Source organism: Symphalangus syndactylus, chromosome 17 (assembly GCF_028878055.3).
Source record: "Symphalangus syndactylus isolate Jambi chromosome 17, NHGRI_mSymSyn1-v2.1_pri, whole genome shotgun sequence".
In the NCBI taxonomy this organism is placed as follows: domain Eukaryota; kingdom Metazoa; phylum Chordata; class Mammalia; order Primates; family Hylobatidae; genus Symphalangus; species Symphalangus syndactylus.
The window spans coordinates 99,008,578-99,024,415 of record NC_072439.2 but is presented as its reverse complement, the minus strand read 5'-3'; the positions used below and the strand labels follow the sequence as shown (position 1 = coordinate 99,024,415).

The 15,838-nt window shown below is 35.8% G+C and overlaps 1 protein-coding gene across 28 annotated transcripts in view; it reads left to right on the top strand.

The window, feature by feature from the left end:
- Nucleotides 1-15,838, top strand: part of DLG1 (discs large MAGUK scaffold protein 1) — a 277,635-nt gene that overhangs the window by 220,788 nt on the left and 41,009 nt on the right. For all 28 annotated transcript variants that reach the window (XM_063622148.1, XM_063622133.1, XM_063622145.1 and 25 more), the window contains 2 exons: nucleotides 6,644-6,758; nucleotides 11,934-12,110. In XM_063622148.1, the coding sequence (XP_063478218.1) occupies nucleotides 6,644-6,758; nucleotides 11,934-12,110 (292 nt within the window). The remainder of the gene's footprint in view (nucleotides 1-6,643; nucleotides 6,759-11,933; nucleotides 12,111-15,838) is intronic.

Sequence of the window (15,838 nt, the reverse complement as noted above, 5' to 3'; positions counted from 1 at the left end):
GGAAGTTGCAGTGAGCCAAGATCGCGCCATTGCACTCCAGCCTGGATGACAGAGCGAGACTCCGTCTCAAAACAAAACAAACAAAAAAAAGAAAATACAAAAAAATATAGTACATTAAAAACTGAATCGCCCAAAACTACTCCTCTCCCTCAAAAAAATTAGGAAAGCTAAACCAAAATTTGTTAAAAATCTACAATAAAACTAGACAAAAAGATGAAAGATATCCTGTGAACCCCAAATATAAGCTGATGTAAACAAGGTATTAACAGCTACAAGACCATCTGATATCAGCATCTGTGCAAGGGGATGCAACAGGAGAAGCCCAGTGTTAACCAGTCCTCACAAGAAAATGCAGTAGGTGAATTTGAGAACACCAAGTGAACTATAAGAGCTCTCGTACAATCTGCATGTTGAGTGCAAGGAATCTACGGTAAGATACGAAGGGGTCATGCGCAGTCTGGGCCCTAGACACAGTTGACCAGCTGTAGTTCCCTTTCCATTTAAAGCCCCACACTAAGGAAGAGCTGCTGGGAATAAGATCCAAGTTGAACAGGATAGGGATGGTAGAGCCAAAGGGAATGGAAGGTTCAGATTAATGGGAAGTAAAGTTTCAGGAAATCCCACAGTGTCTGAGATCATGTCTTTAAACACTTGAAAGAAACAACCAAATAGAGAGTTCTAGAGCTGTGAAGTTAGAAAACCTATCTTGACTTGAAACTCCTGTGTAAAAGTTGGGGAAAACTAATTTCATATCAAAATGAGCAATAGGAAAAGATGACGATCGAATCCCGTGGAAACCTATTTGTAAAGTGAAAATAAGGATTAGCGTAATGTCTCCACAGACAGTAAAGCTGTACCAGAAAGACATGGTGTATGAAGCTACTGTAAACTAAAATTAATATTTCAAAACAAGTTAAAGAAAAATGATAGAATATGTGGAAGAACAACATCAATAAGTTGATAGAACTCAGAAAATTAGTAGAAATAAAAACATTGTTTTAAAAACTAAATTTGACTAGAAGAGACATACTTCCTTAAACCAAGAAGGTGAAAAAGAAGAAAAATGTTTAAAGCAAAAATAGACCTTCTCTTTCCACAACTTGATCAATTTAGTCCTAAAGCCATTAGGTAGAGCAAAGAAAAATAGTTTAATCTACACCTCACGTCTGGAGAGGTTTAGGAGATTCTCGGTGGCCCATTGGACTTATGCATGAGGTTGGCTTCCACGCAGGGTAATGCCTTGGTTTGGGGAGTCAGAGCCTGAGGGCTGGTGAGGAAAGCACATATGGGAATGCTCAGAGCCCAGTCAGGGAAGTGGATGGCTGTTCAAATTGAGATTGACCAAATTAATATATATGTTAGGTTATTCTTATTCATAATTTTCACTGTTGAGAAGAGAGTTACAAATATGGAAAGGAAGAAAACTTAAATATGAATCCTGTAATACTGGATTAGAATTGAAGAAATTGGTTTGAAGGGATGGTTTTCCATTGATACAGATGTAAACATAAATATCTACATCAGTGTGTATGTATCTGTGTGTATGTTATTTTCCCTGGTTCTGCCCACTGAGAGGGCCTGAGCCTAGTGCCACCCCAAGAGCAGTGAGCACCTAGCATCCAGATCTTGCCTTGCAAATACTATTCCCCACTGAAATTGCTAAGGCTTTTTTGACAAATGGCAGGTTCCCCAGGAGTCAGGCAAAGAAAATGCTAGATTGTTCTGTAATATCCTTTGCCAGAAAACAAGAACGTACTCAAGGAAGGTTGGAGACATGTCAAATGGACCCAGAATCTAACTTCAAGGGACTCTCACTGGCCAAATCAGGAACAATTTCAGCATTCAGTTGGTGATAATAATGGCAGATTATAACCCACTGAATAAAGTAGGAAATAGTGAGTTTTTACTCATATAAATAAATGAATTAATTGAAAGTTTGATGAGAATGGAGAATTGTACAGTTTCAGTAATTTATTTGCAAAAGGGAAAAGTAACTTTACAGTAGAGAAACCTGGCAGACACAACTTTAATCAAGCAATTAAAGTTAATAACATTGGTGATGGGACAAATCAAAATTGTGTACCACCTGATACAGGTGTATTGGGTAGAACATAACATCTGTGATATTCCTGCCAAAGTTGGATAACTTCAATCTAATTGTGTGGAAACTTCAGGCAAACCCAAATTGAGAGATATTCTACAAAACAATTGACTTGTAATCTCCAACAGTATTAAGGTCACAAAGTCAAGGAAACACTGAGAAACTGCTGTGACTCAACGATCTAAAAAGATGTGACAACTAAATGCAACAAATGATTTTGAATTGGATCCTTTTGCTATAAAGGACATTATTGGTGACTCTTCGTAGGCATCCAAGCATTAGTTGGTAGTAATGTATTAATGTTACTTTTGATGGTTTTGTAGTTATACAGGAAAATATCTGTAGGAAATACACACTGAAGTATTCAGGGATGATGAGACATCAAGAAGGCAAATTGCTGTCAAATGGTTCAGGAAAAACAGTTTGTGATTGCTTTAGTCTTTTAAAAAAATTAGAAGAAAGAAACAAAAGATTTGAAAGTGACAGATATAGAAGGTAGGCAAAGAATATTCAACATGCATGTAATAGGAGTTTCCTAGGAAGAAATCCAAAACAATGCTAGAAAATGCATAAACAAGAAATCTTTTCTAAAATTAAAAAAGTTATTTCAAACTACGTATCAAATTCCATAATAAAATGATTAGGATTTAAAGGAAAAAAATATCTGGAATTCCACTTCCCTCCCCCAGCAAAAAAAGAAAGAAAATTCCGTTGTTCTCAGTTTATAGAAGACAGTGGAGTGAACATACTCAATAAAGGAAGAAGCTGAGTCAAACAGACTTTCACATATAAAAACTGGAATCAAATGTATCAACAAATAATTAGAGTGATAATGTTCATATAAACACTTCCTGGGGAGAGAGAACAACCTTCAGACATCCAAAATGATAGGAGGAGGGATACTGACATAAGGACTGGTGTTAGCATTAATGAAGATGATTATAAGGAAGAGAGTGTATAATATGAAAAAGCTATATGCTCTGACAATTTTGAGAAGGTACAATTATTAGAAAATGGCAGAATTTGAGGATAATATGAAAACAGAATAAGCCTCCTAATTGCTTTAAAGTTTTTAACTGGATATAAAAGGATAGTATTTCCAGTCAGATCTGGGAAGATTGCTTGTAGGAGGAGACCAAAAGACAAAAGCCAAACAAGTTTGCCATTAGAACAAAAGGACAAGCGTGTCTGAATTGTTACACACACACTTAAAAGAACAAACCATATAGTGAGACTGCTCCAGTTACTATTGCTTCATGAGATACTACCCCAAGCTTAATAGGTTAAAACAGCCTTTTAATAGGTTTTGTAGGTTAGGAATTCAGGCAGGATTCTGGCCAGATGGTTCTTGTTTTCCTTCTGGCATCAACTGAGGTCACTTAGTGGGACTTAGGTGGCAAATGAGCTGCTTTGGAGGGCCTAGTTTGGCTTTGCTCTCCTTGTCTTACGTGTTGGTGGTACTGGCTGGAGGTTTGGGCTCAGAGCACCATCATGTGACCTCTGCAGTATGGTGGTTTTAGAACAGTCTTGTTACATGGTATCTGGCTTCCACTGAACAAGCATTACAGAAGAACCAGGCAAAAGCTTCATGGCCTCTTCTAATCTGACCTTGAAAGTCATATGGGATTACTTTCACATTTTTTGGTATACAAATGACCCAAAGCACTAGCCCAGATTCCAGGAGAGGGGAATTAGATTCCACCTCTCGATGGGGAAATTGCAAGGTCACAGTGTACAAGAGCATGTGGGATGCGGGCATCTTTGGAAAATAAAATCTGCCACTGGTTTATTTATGTTAAAAGCTTGAATAAATAAGACAGGATGGTAAGAACAGAACTGAGAACAATTTCAGTTATATCAAAAGTTAATTCATAAAAGCAGACAGTTGTCAGGCTTGCTAATAAAGCAGAATTTAACCCTATGCAATATGTAAGAGTCATACCTACAACAAAGAAGTAAAGGTTAAAAACAAAGGACTGCATATCGCTGTAAAAAAAAAAAAAAGCGTGGATGACATCTTTCTATATTGTGCAGTGATCTTCTGGATATACTTACTATTAAGTGAAAAAAGCAAAGCAGGGAAATGTGTATTCTACTGTTGAAGAGAAATGTTGGCTGGGCACAGTGGGTAATCCCAGCACTTTGGGAGGCCGAGGCAGGCGGATCACGAGGTCAAGAGATCGAGACCATCCTGGCCAACATGGTGAAACCCCGTCTCTATTAAAAATGCAAAAATTAGCTGGGCGTGGTAGCGCGTGTCTATAGTCCCAGCTCCTTGGGAGGCTGAGGCAGGAGAATCGCTTGAACCCAGAAGGCGGAGGTTGCAGTGAGCCAAGATGGCGCCACTGCACTCCAGCCTGGCGACAGAGCGAAACTCCGTCTGAAAAAAAAAAAAAGAGAAGAGAAATGTATTATGTTTGTGATGTTTGTGTGTATATATACACACATATATACAGATATAAAAATATGGAATAAATGTTAATGTATTTGCGTTTTTGTGGGTATCTTTATATAGCTTAAATGTTTACATATAAGGATCAGGACAGAATAGGATGAGAAAAAGGGATAGAAGCTGGACTTTTAAATACCTGTGTTTTATAGATTTGACTGTGGAGTTATTTTACCTACTTATAAAATCAATGAAAAATTTTGAAGGCAAATTTAAGTTGAAAATAAAGTACAAATGAATCTAAATATGTATCCACTTGGCAACAGTAATACTCAGGGAGGAACTATTCCAAGTGATTTTAAAATGGTAATTGGCTAGGTACAGTGGCTCACACTTGTGATCCCAGAGCTGTGAGAGGCCAAAGAGAGAGGATTGCTTGAGGCCAGGAGTTCAAGAACAGCCTGGACAACACAGCAAGATGCCATCTCTACCAAAAATAATTTTTTAAAAATTAGCCAAGCATGTTGGTGCACACTATGGTCTCAACTCCCCGGAAGGCTGAGGCAGGATTGCTTGAGCCCAGGAGCTCAAGCCTGCAGTGAACTATGATTGTGCCACTGCAGTCCAGCCTGGGCATCAGAGCAGGACCCTGTGTCTAAAAATAAAAAAAGAAAACAATAATTCAACCATACGTCTCTAGCTATAGCCTCAGGATTAAAAGCTACAGGAAATAGTTAACTGTTTACAGTAATCATATCATGGTAGTAGTGTTGGTGGTGTAATTCACTGTTGTAAATGTAATATTGGATAAAACAAGTAAGTCATTATGCCGGTACTTTTATTCTGCTATCTCCACTATCTTGAGAACCAGAATTACTCATATCCAAGAAAGCAGATACAATGCTAATAGAAGAGATTAAGTAAAAACCCAGTGGTCCTAATTTTTCATTAGAAAAACTAGTATAAACTCATGATATATTTTTATTATCTCCATTCATCAATCTATAGTTTAGCTGTGTCTACACATACCAAAGACAACTTGCCATGGATTGATATTTATTTAATTGTGATGGATACATTCTACTATTAAGGCTATTTATGTTTTTATTTTAAGTGTTTTGTTATAATTTTGAAAGGATAGTAAAATATTTTATTATTAATGTGGAATTTTAAACGTTTCTAAGCTTTTTGATGAATTGTTGCTTCAGTTCAGCTTATTATCCATAAAACAAAGTTGATGATTATGGTGAAAGAAACAGTAACTCAGCAATAATCATGCTTACTCTTACTCTGTCATCTTAACCTATACAAAATCCCAGAGAAGTTGTTTACTGTAAGACGGGCTTTATAAGAAACTCAGATTTGAAATGACCTAGTTATCTGCAATTTGTTTGTTATAAATAGAGGGGAAAAAAAAGATACTTGTTTATAACCATGTAACTGCAATATTTTTGAAAAGGTGCTTAAACTTTTGTTATTGATAGATTTAGTAGTTTTTAATATGCAGCTTTAAATAGTCCATTTTCAAAAACATATTTTTGTATAAAAAATATTTTAAATAAAAATATTCATGAATATTACTTCAGATTGCTTTTGTGTCTTGAATTTTGATAATTTATAAATTATAAAATCAGTTAAAATAAACTTTATCACTTGTTTAAGGCATATTTTTCCCTTTAATGTTGACCCTGCACAAGTTCCATATTGAAGTATGTAAAATGAACTGATTGTCTCAAGGGGAAAAAGTCAATAATCAAAGCATCTAGTGTATTAATTATTATTACAGATTTCTTCCTTAATATAAAAATTAGAATAAATCCTGATTTTTAAAATTTACACTTAAATTCAACAGTAATATAAGATTACTGCTGTCAGATGCATGGAAATTGTCATTTAATTGACTAAATGTGGTATAACCTTTAAAAGAGCATGTAGAAAAATTCTAACTCAGCCAATTCTAATTTATGGTACATTTAGGTTATTAATAATTTTTTTTGAAATTTGTGTGTTGGGCAAAATCTTTCGCATATTACTATTTTAAGGTTCTAACCACATTTAATCAATTATAGGACAGTTTACATATTTAACACGTTATCTTCAAATAACTTATTTTTTGAAAATATATCAATTTATTTCTCTTTTTCTTCCATCAGAATACAGTCGTTTTGAAGCTAAAATACATGATTTACGGGAGCAGATGATGAATAGTAGTATTAGTTCAGGATCAGGTTCTCTTCGAACTAGCCAGAAGCGATCCCTCTATGTCAGGTAAATTTTTTTACTTATAATTATGGCAAATCTTAATTAGTTATGCATGTAAATTATTTTGTATTTTTCACTATAACTTACTTAGTTTTACCATAAGAAAATATATTGCCAATCAGTGTTGTTTTTTATTATTGATTCTCTCTGACAGTGTCTTTCAAGAATTGGAATATTATTGTATTAATAATTTTATTAATGAAAGTTATGTAATCCTGGAATAATAATGATATGATAAAGGAAGAAATTTCTGTGGACCAGAAATTGTTTTCAGATTGATGTGTTAGTAGTGACTACAAGCTTGATAATACCATATCTAACACTTAGATTTAACCTCTATCCTTTTCTATTTTCCATTCAAGTAACATTTAATTACCTGGCAATTTCCATAGTAGCAAAGGAGGCATATGTAAATAATAATTTAAAATGTGAATAGCCTCAGTAAATAATGCATATTTGGAAAATTTCTACATGCATTTTTTAAACACTTGGGAGAAGGCAAATATGTTATTTTCCTATAATATATAAAGGTTAAGTGGCAACATAGGTCTAATAAATAGGTGATATTAGTATATAAACTGGGGTGTTTTCTTTTTTTTTTTTCATTTTGTTGGCTTATAAGACTTAAAACAGAAATCCAAATGTATTTGTATTCTGTATACTTTACTTTTAGTAGAACTTTAACTGATTATTATACGGTTACTGTAACATTAGCACTGTAAGTAATCTGAACCATTCTTTATAAATTAACATCTCAGTCCTCCTGATTCTGTTGGGGGACCTGTTCCTAATATGTTTCATTTATCCTTCTGATGAGAGAGATATGTTACATATATAAACATGTATCCTATACACATGTGTATCTATACACACAAACAGGTACTCTGTACTTGTTTACATATGATATGACTTACTGTCTTCACATAATCTTACTCTGATACATCATGAAAGGAAACTTTTCTCACTTTCTTCTTTCTATTCCTTTTGTCTTTTGCTGTAAGTTCTTCGGTACTTATAACCCTACCAATGATGTGGGAATCTTAAATGCATCAGATTTTTTTTTTCCCTTCGCCAATTCTAGCAGTACTCATTAAACTCTTGTGTTCCAGAGTCATTAAAAGTATTTTATATATACAAATACATCGAAGAAGGAAGAACATGGATTTTTCTACTCTTTTTTACATTTTCTTTTTTTTGCTTATCTACATTTCCTAATTTTAGTATAGTTAATAGGTGTTGCTTTTTATTTGTACTTGATTAAATATTTACAAAAGCATAAAAATCAAAACATAATAGGTTATATTTATTTTCGGTACATTTAGTGAATCTTCACTTTTTATTTTTAGAGAAGTAATGCTCTGTTTTCTTTCTTTCTTTCTTTCTTAAGACAGGGTCTCACTTTGTCACCCAGGCTGAAGTGCAGTGGCGCGATCTCAGCTCACTGTAGCCTCAACCTCCCAGGTTCAAGCGATCCTTCCGCCTCAGCACCCCCAAGTAGCTGAGACTGTAGGCACATGCCACCATGCCTGGCTAATTTTTGTGTTTTTAGTAGAGATGGGGTTTCACCATGTTTGCCAAGCTGTTCTCGAACTCCTGACTTCACGGGCCTCACCCACCTTGGCCTCCCAAGTGCTGGCATTACAGGCATGAGCCACTGTGCACAGCTTCTATTTTTTAAAATCATATATTATCTAAAGACTTATAGAAAAATAACTGTCACCTGCACCAGCCCCTAGTTTCATTCTCCAGAAACAAGCATCCTACATTTTCCTAGCAAAGTTCCTTCACCTCCTTATTTCTAAATATGAAGCCTTCACCTCTATATTTCTAAATAACATGCATATACTGCTATCTTCTACTTTACCAGTTTTGCGCATTAGTCTTACAACCATGGTAGATGAGAGCTTTTCTCTGTAGTACCAAACCACTCATTCAGTCTCATCACCATCATCCAAACATAGCCTGTCTCTGTTAATAAAACTAATAGCATTTAGAGTCACGTGACTATGTAATAGCTGTCATGACTCAGTCGAGTGGTACCCTAGGAGCTGCCTCCTTTCTTCTGCAACCCTTCATTTTTCCTGGACTTAATAATTGTCTTGCATTTTATTTGATTAATTTTTCATATACTTACTACTAAATATCTTTCTGTATCTTCCAGTAACCACTGTAGAGTTTTTCACATGATGAAAACATATGGTCATACATACGGTCTAATAGTTCAGGTTTTTTCCATCTTTATGCTCCAGTCTAGACTAGTTCCTCTGTAAACTTGCTGTATAGCTCTCAGCTGGGGCTTCCGTTTGCCATTATTCTATTTCCTTTGGCTGTCTGCTATGTCACATGTCTCCTAGATGCCACACTTTCTTCTTTCTCAAGTAATCTTCCTAGAGCACATCCTCCAGTGAATTCCTGCGAAAAGGTGTGTGGGAGGTACCTTTTGAGTCTTAGCATGTCTGAAATGACTTTATTTTGCCTTCTCCCCAGTAGAGAATTTGGAATGTGGGGAGAGGGAATCATATCCTGTTTTATTTTCCAGGAGCTCCCTCATCTTCCATTTCTTTCGTGGACATAATCTGGTGTGTCTCTGAGATTTTCTTCTGCTTTTTATATTTGCTTTCTCTGTATTCCTTTTTTCTAGCTACCCTATTTTCTTGGGGATTTTTTCTTTAGTGTTTTATATAAGGCATTCTTTAAATATCCAGTGTTCCTTTCATTGTTTTCCATTCTTATGAACAGAGAAATGAAGATAATGGATTTAACTAGAAGGCAGTGGGGTAAAGAGGGGGATAAATTGGCTCTTACATTTTCTCTCCTGTCCCACGTCATTCTGTTCTTTGGTATAATTAAATATCCCTGGAGAAGAATCCCTGTCTCCTGCCAATAGTATAAACCAAGTTGCTAGAATTTCATTTTCATCCATTTCAGTCAAGCCACCTTCCCCTTCTCCACCAAGTTTCAGAGTATACAGCTCCTCAAATCCAATTTCTCTGGAGACTAAACCACTGGTCTTCTGTGGGTTTGGGGAATGGGAAAAGGAACTTTGGTGGGGGTGGTCTAAGTGCTACATACAGTGTTTCTACCTTCCGTTTTTAGTACAGTAACTTATCCCTGCCTACCTTGGTACTAGTATACACTTCTAATTTATGACCATCTCCAGGATTCTTATGGAATAAAACTTGTTTCTATAACCCTCTCTGCTGACACTCCATTTATAGCTTCTTTCATTCTGCTAAATTTAATTAGCATCATCCAAAAATGTGTTAAAATCTCTCTTCCCCTGTTGTCTTCTCTCTTTTGTATTTTTCTTATTTTATTGTCATTTTAATGAGTCAGGATGGAGAAGAAATAGACACAGTCTGCTATAGTTAATCAGAAGCCTCATGGTTCTTTTTGAGATGGGGTCTTGCCCTGTTGGCTAAGCTTGTCTTGGACTCCTGGGCTCAAGGGATCCTCACATCTTAACGTCCCAAGTAGCTGGGACTACAGGCACACACCACCACACCTGAGTCTTGTGGGGTTTTTTTAGTCAATGTATTTCTAATTTCAAAAGCCAAAAAAAAAAAAAAAAAAAAGACTACAAAAAACTACCTACAGAATACCTCTTTATAAAGCTCTGAAACAAGCAAAAACATACATTATATCTTTTAGTCACTCACGTATTATATGATAAAACCAAACCAACCAAAAAAGAATGAGTCAAAGAAATAACAAACATTAAGAATGATAGTTACATTCTAATAGTGGTTAACTCTTGATCCAAGGGAATCAGGATCAGAGGGAATATACGCAGGTGAATGTGAATTACTGATAAAGGTTTTGTGTGTAGTCTTAGGTTGGATAGTAGGTGAACAGGTGTTCATTGCGCTATTATGATTAATAACTCACATGTATTCCATGGGTCCATGCGTTTCTTTTTTTATGAATCAAATATATTAAAAGAGAATGTTAAAATGCTAACATAAGTAGAGATTGTGGGTGATTTCCTTTGTTGTTCAATAATAGTTACATTTTGTGATTCAAAAGATGAATTTTTATAATAATGTAAGAAGTTAGTATTTTCCTTTTCTGAATGTCTTGACATTTGTACTACCTCTTAAGGTACTTTATTTTCTATTTTATATTATGCTTATTTGTGCCCTCATCTTCTCTATGTTTGAATGTATGTTTAAGTGAGGCTTCCCACTTCGATTCCCCCTGCTTCCCTAAAACCTTTAGCCCCACGAAAAGACTTGAAAGAACTCATTTGAAAAACCATTAACTGCTAGTTTATTTATTTAGCCATCAAGTAATTCCACCCCTCTTGAGTTTTACTTGAAGAGCTAGGTTCTTAAATGTTGGGTAGTGTGAAAAAGATTCTGATTTTCATCCTAATTTCCAGTTGCTGTGATCCTTTCTTACATTCGAGAGAGCTTATTTGGACTTAAGAATTTGATTTATTTATTATATGTACAATATTTATTTTAATATTTATTAATATTGTACATTAATCAAGTGGTAGGACACAATATTTTCTTTTTATCAAATTTTAAGATATTCCTAATACTTTGCAATTACTGTATTAAATTATTACTTTTTCCAAAATATTTGGCAGCTGATAAAGTCATCTGTAATTAGTGTTCATCGTTGTTATTGACTCTGAAAACCCTATCAACTCTAGTATTGTGAACAAATGGAAGGAGTAGTTAACTGACAGAATAGTCACTATGTTGAGCTAGTCTTACAGTCCACAACTAATAAATCAGATTTATCAGGGAATTTGTTTTCCTACGTGTATCTAATCAAAGTAAAGAGAAGAATGTATCTTAATACTTTTTGTTTATTAATTTCAAACTCTCTGGGTTTGTCTTTATTTTAGAATTCAATATAACTTGCCATTGGATTACAATCCAAGAGCGTTTTTAAAATTTGGCTTGTGATATTGAAAGAAACAGATAATACAATACAGTATTTTCATAACAAGTTGATTTTGCTATTTCTTTTTTGTCTCATCTTGTTTGTAGTGCACAATTGAACTGGGCATTATTTGGCCTACTATGATATATTTAATTACCTAAATTACATATACTTTCAGAACCCTGTGTATATTTACACATACTTTGTATACTTTCAGAACCCTGTGGTATGTTGGTTAATATCATTCTAGCAAGTGATTATGGACTTTTTTTCTTCTGACTCTAGAGCCCTTTTTGATTATGACAAGACTAAAGACAGTGGCCTTCCCAGTCAGGGATTGAACTTCAAATTTGGAGATATCCTCCATGTTATTAATGCTTCTGATGATGAATGGTGGCAAGCCAGGCAGGTTACACCAGATGGTGAGAGCGATGAGGTTGGAGTGATTCCCAGTAAACGCAGGTATGTCTGTTTCTTACCACTTGAATGTGAGGCAACATAAATAATAGATGTTCTTTTAAATTTCTTTTAATTTGTGACAACATGGATGGACCTGGAGTGCATTATGCTAATTGAGAAAAGCCAGACACGGAAAGACAAAAATCGTATGATCACATTTTTATGTGAAATCTAAAGTAGTCGAAGTCATACAGAGAAGAATGGTGGTTACCAGGGGTTAGGAGGATGGGGAAATGAGGAGATACAAAGTTTCCATGATGCAAGATGAGTGAGTTCTGGACCTCTAACATGTAAGCATGGCAACTACAGGTAATAGTACTGTCCTTGAAATTTGCTAAGAGGGGTCGGTCCTAAGTATTCTTACCACCCAAAAAAAAAGGTAACCAGGTGAGGTAATGGGCATGTTAATTAGGTTGACTGTAGTGATTATTTCACAGTATATATTATATATATAATATATTATATATATTATATATATAAAATCATGAAGTTGTACAACTGAAATATATACAGTTAGGCTGGGCGTGGTGGCTCATGCCTGTAATCCCAGCACTTTTGGGAGGCTGAAGTGGGTGGATCACTTGAGGTCAGGAGTTCAGGACGAGCCTGGCCAATGTGGTGAAACCCTGTCTCTACTAAAAATACAAAAATTACCTGGACATGGAGGCGCACGCCTGTAGTCCCAGCTGCTCGGGAGGCTTAGGCAGGAGAATTGCTTGAACTCAGGAGGCCAAAGTTGCAGTGACCTGAGATTGCACCACTGCACTCCAGCCTGGGAGAGAGCAAGACTCTGTCTAAATATATATATACATACACACACACACACACACAATTAAAAATAATCACCAGAACTGAAAAAATAATTTTACTAAAATGATTTTATGCTCAGTTTTTTATATTGTGCTTCACAGCCATTTAATTTTATTCAAATGGAATTGTAACCAGTGACATAACTAGAAAATATGGGCCAGGTGCAGTGGCTCACACCTGCAATCCCAGCACTTTAGGAGGCGGAGGTGGGCGGATCGTGAGGTCAGGAGTTCGAGACCAGCCTGGCCAAGAGACCAGCCTGGCCAGTATGGTGAAACTCCGTCTCTACTAAAAATATAAAAATTAGCTGGGTGTGGTGGTGGGAGCCTGTAATCCCAGCTACTTGGGAGGCTGAGGCAGGATAATTGCTTGAACCCAGGAGGTGGAGGTGGCAGTGAGCCAAAATTGTGCCATTGCACTCCAGCCTGGGCAACAGAGCAAGACCCTGACTCAAAAAAAAAAAAAAAAAAGTGATGCCTCCAAGCAGAAATTTATCTAAAGCTACTAGTTGCTGAAAACAAAATAAGTATATATTAAGTCAGTGTGCCATTTAGCTATACCATTGAAGAGAAAACTGAAAGTGTCTGTGGTTGATGTAGATAAATAAGAGGACTTAAATTTTGTGTCTTTGGTGGCATGAATTTCTTCCTTCATGCCAAAATTTTTGGAAATATCTGGTAATATGCTTCACTTCTCTTTTTCCTTGCTTAAATTACATGTATTGGTGCAGTTCACTGGTCTTTTCTCTTTGCTTTTAATGATTATATATAGTTAGGTAGGTAGGTAGAGTGATTGATTTTTTTAAGAGACAGGGTCTTGCTCTGTCGCCCAGGCTGGAGTGCAGTGACATGATCATAGCTCACTGAACCTCAGACCCCGGGCTCAAGCTATCCCCCCACCTCGGCTAGTAGCTGGGACTCCAGGTGCGTGTCACTGCACCTGGCTAAGTTTTTTGTTTTTGTTTTTGTTTTTTTTGTGGAGATGGGTTCTAGCTATGTTGCCCAGGCAAGTCTTAAACTCTTGGCCTCAAGCAGTTTTCTCACCCCAGCTTCCCACAGCTCTGGGATGACAGCTGTGAGCCACTGCACCCAGCCCTAATGATTCATTTTAGTGATTCATGGATGCATACTTACCACATAGCAAAAGTAGTTAAGGACAGGCCCTCTTTGCAAAGGGTGGTCCCAGCTTAAAGGACCCCTTCTAAGGCCTATGAAGTGCTGTTGAATGTCTCTACTTTTGTGGGGAAGGTGTTAAAATGTCATTTCAGAATTCCCCCAAGATAGCTTATTTATGAGATCTGCTTCATCTAAATCATTGTCTAGAAGTTCTTTAAGAGCTTTTTAAAGTAGTAGTAGTAAGATAGCCAGCAAAAATAGTTAATGAGATAATAAAGAAATGTTGATTATAACTAGTTAATTCATTTTAAGTCGATTATTCTGTAATAAACTTATCTTTTTCTTATTAGTTGGATTTATACCTATTTTGTAACTATTTCTAGACCTTTATTTATTTACCTGTTTGTAGAAGTTGAAAAGTAATATTATTATAATCAAGATTTATAATTATGATTTTCGGGCTTATAACTGCTGTTGGATATATCCCTATATTTAGCATGATCCAACTATTTGGCTAGACCTTCCAGTTGATGACAAATCCTCTTTTAGCAATGCAGCAATCAGCATAACTTTTTTCCAGAAATAGAACATAGTCTGCTTTAAATTCGGAAATGCTTCCTCTATGCCTTGTTGAGTCAGTAGAAACCTTACATCTTAAATATCAAGGTCAGAGCTCCTAAAAATTGTCTTGCTTCTTGGAGTCTCATACCTTGCAAAGGCTTTCTGTGCCTACACCCAATAATAAACACCGTTGGCTTCACTGGAGAGATTTTTTTTTTCATTTTGCACAAAAATTTTATAAGATTGTGTTTCAGAGCAAGCAAAATGTAAGAAAGATATCTCGAGACCTCTGCCAGTTTCCAAATTCATGAGTAGCATTGCAGAATATAATCTTACTCCCATAAAATACAGTAAGAAACCACAACTAATTATGCCATTTCGTTCTTGAATGTATTCAAAACTTACGTTTTCTTAAATAGAACTATCTCTTTCTTAGACCTCTTCTAAAATAACATAGGAATTGTAATTCCTACAATTCTTGGCTTTCAGGAATAATATTTACAAATATAGACAATTTAAGTTGCTGAGCTATGTAGTAAACAAGATAATGATTAGAAAACAAAGTTGAGTTGTAAATGCCCACCCACTAAATGCTAGTTTTGTGGTGCTGTTATTAAGTACCTAGGCAAGATTATAAATTATTCAGGTCATGGAGCCTCAGAATTGTTCTTGAATAGTAAAAATCATGAGTTTTAATTTTTTTTTGTTTGGGGTTGGGGATGGAGTCTTACTCTTTTGCCCAGGATAGAGTGCAATGGCATGATCTTGGCTCACTGCAACCTCCACTTCCTGGATTCAAGCGATTCTCCTGCCTCAGCCTCCCAAGTAGCTGGGATTACAGGCACCCACTACTGTGCCTGACTAATTTTTGTATTTTTAGTAGAGACAGGGTTTCACCATGTTGGCCCGGCTGGTCTTGAACTCCTGATTTTGTGATCCACCCGCCTCGGCCTCCCAAAGTGCTGGGATTACAGGCATGAGCCACTGCACCAAGACTTAAGTTTAAAATTTAAATTCATGAATGCTAAGGTCCTGCTGTACCCATAGTAAAACTAAATAGATAATAAGGAAAAAATAAAATACTTTATTCATAGGCTTGTTTTGGTAGGCTTTTCTGTTATATGCTAACATAATTGCTATGTTGAAATTGGAGAATTTATGAAAGCTTAATTTCCATGAAATTTTGCAAGATTTACGTTAGTGTTACAATCTACATAAAAATTTGTTTTGTTGTAGTGTTATTTG